This window comes from Eriocheir sinensis, chromosome 53 (genome assembly GCF_024679095.1).
Source record: "Eriocheir sinensis breed Jianghai 21 chromosome 53, ASM2467909v1, whole genome shotgun sequence".
Classification (NCBI taxonomy): Eukaryota; Metazoa; Arthropoda; class Malacostraca; order Decapoda; family Varunidae; genus Eriocheir; species Eriocheir sinensis.
Genome location: NC_066561.1, coordinates 10,772,252 through 10,773,621, shown reverse-complemented (window position 1 = coordinate 10,773,621; position 1,370 = coordinate 10,772,252). Strand labels below are relative to the sequence as shown.

At 31.1% G+C, this 1,370-nt stretch overlaps 1 protein-coding gene across 4 annotated transcripts in view; it reads left to right on the top strand.

Moving 5' to 3' along the window:
- Positions 1–841: 841 nt before the first annotated feature.
- LOC126983371 (uncharacterized) overlaps positions 842–1,370 on the top strand; it is a 10,434-nt gene continuing 9,905 nt past the window's right edge. For all 4 annotated transcript variants that reach the window (XM_050836110.1, XM_050836109.1, XM_050836108.1 and 1 more), the window contains exon 1: positions 842–1,077. In XM_050836110.1, the coding sequence (XP_050692067.1) occupies positions 853–1,077 (225 nt within the window). In that variant the 5' untranslated portion in view covers positions 842–852. The remainder of the gene's footprint in view (positions 1,078–1,370) is intronic.

Below are 1,370 nucleotides of genomic sequence, written 5' to 3'. Positions count from 1 at the left end.
ATAAAAGAAAATATAATTGAAATGAATGAATGAATGGATAAATAAATAATTAGAAATAAGTGGAATCGAAAAATAGAAAAAAATTGAAAAAATGAATAAAAGAAGAACAGATGAAATAAAAAGAAGAGTTTGAAGTCTGAACTGAAAGGCGATGAATGATAAATGGAAAAAAATAAAGAAAAGAAAAAAAAATATGATAGAAAATAAAATATAAATAAATCAATATAAATAAATAAGTAGAAATAGACGGAATAGAAAAACAAAACAGAGGAAGAAGAAAGAACACATAAAAAAGAAAAGTTTGAAGTCTATTACAGTGAAAGACAGTGAATGATAATAAATGAAAAAATGAATTAAGAAAATAAAAATTTAACAACAGGACACATACGCACACACGCACACACACGCAAAATAAGACAAATACTGATGCGACTGGACAAAATAATTAGTGAAAAAACAATGATAATATAATAAACCTCTTCTTATATTCGCCTTTTTCGGTCTTTTTCTCCTTTTTTCTTTTACTTTCTTCCCTCATTTCTTCACCTCGCTATCTAACTATCTATCTATCTATCTATCTCTAACTTTCTATCTAACTATCTATTAATATACCTATCATCACTGATAATATAATAAACCTTATATTCGCCTTTTTCGGTCTTTTCCTCCTCTTTTTCTTTCACTTTCTTCCCTCATTTCCTCACCTCGCTTTTCGCTGTAACAATCTATTTAACTATCTCTCTCTATCTCTATCTATCTATCTATCTCTAACTTTCTATCTAACTATCTATTTATATACCTATCGTCACCCTCCTTGTCCTTTCCACGTACGAGTCACTAATCACGTTCACGATGAGGGCGGGAACAAGGACATGTGCGTGTGCGTGTGCGCGTGCGTGTGCGTGGAGATGGTTTGTGGTTCTCCTCCTCGCCCTCACCACCCTCGCCCCCCCCCGCCCCTGCTCCGCCTTCCTCACCCTGCGACATGACCAAGACCAACAAGAACAACAAGAACAAGGGCAGCAGCAGCAGGCCTCCATGAGTCACCTGTTGGAAGCAATTAACAGAGTGAGCCAGGTGAGACTTTGCTTATTGTTTGTTTTATTTATTTTATATTCTTCTATTTTTTTCTATTTTTATTTTATTTTTCAGTTTTTCTTATGTTTTTACTTTTTTTATTCTATTATTTCTATTATTATTAGTTCTATTATTTGTTCTATTTTATTATATTTTCTTTAGTTTTCTCTTAATTTTTCTCGATTTTTATGGTAATTCATTTTTTTCAATCTTTATCTTTATTTGTGTGATTAATTTATATTCAATTTGGTTTGTTAATGTTTTTTTGTATATCTTCTTTTACGTTTTTCTTA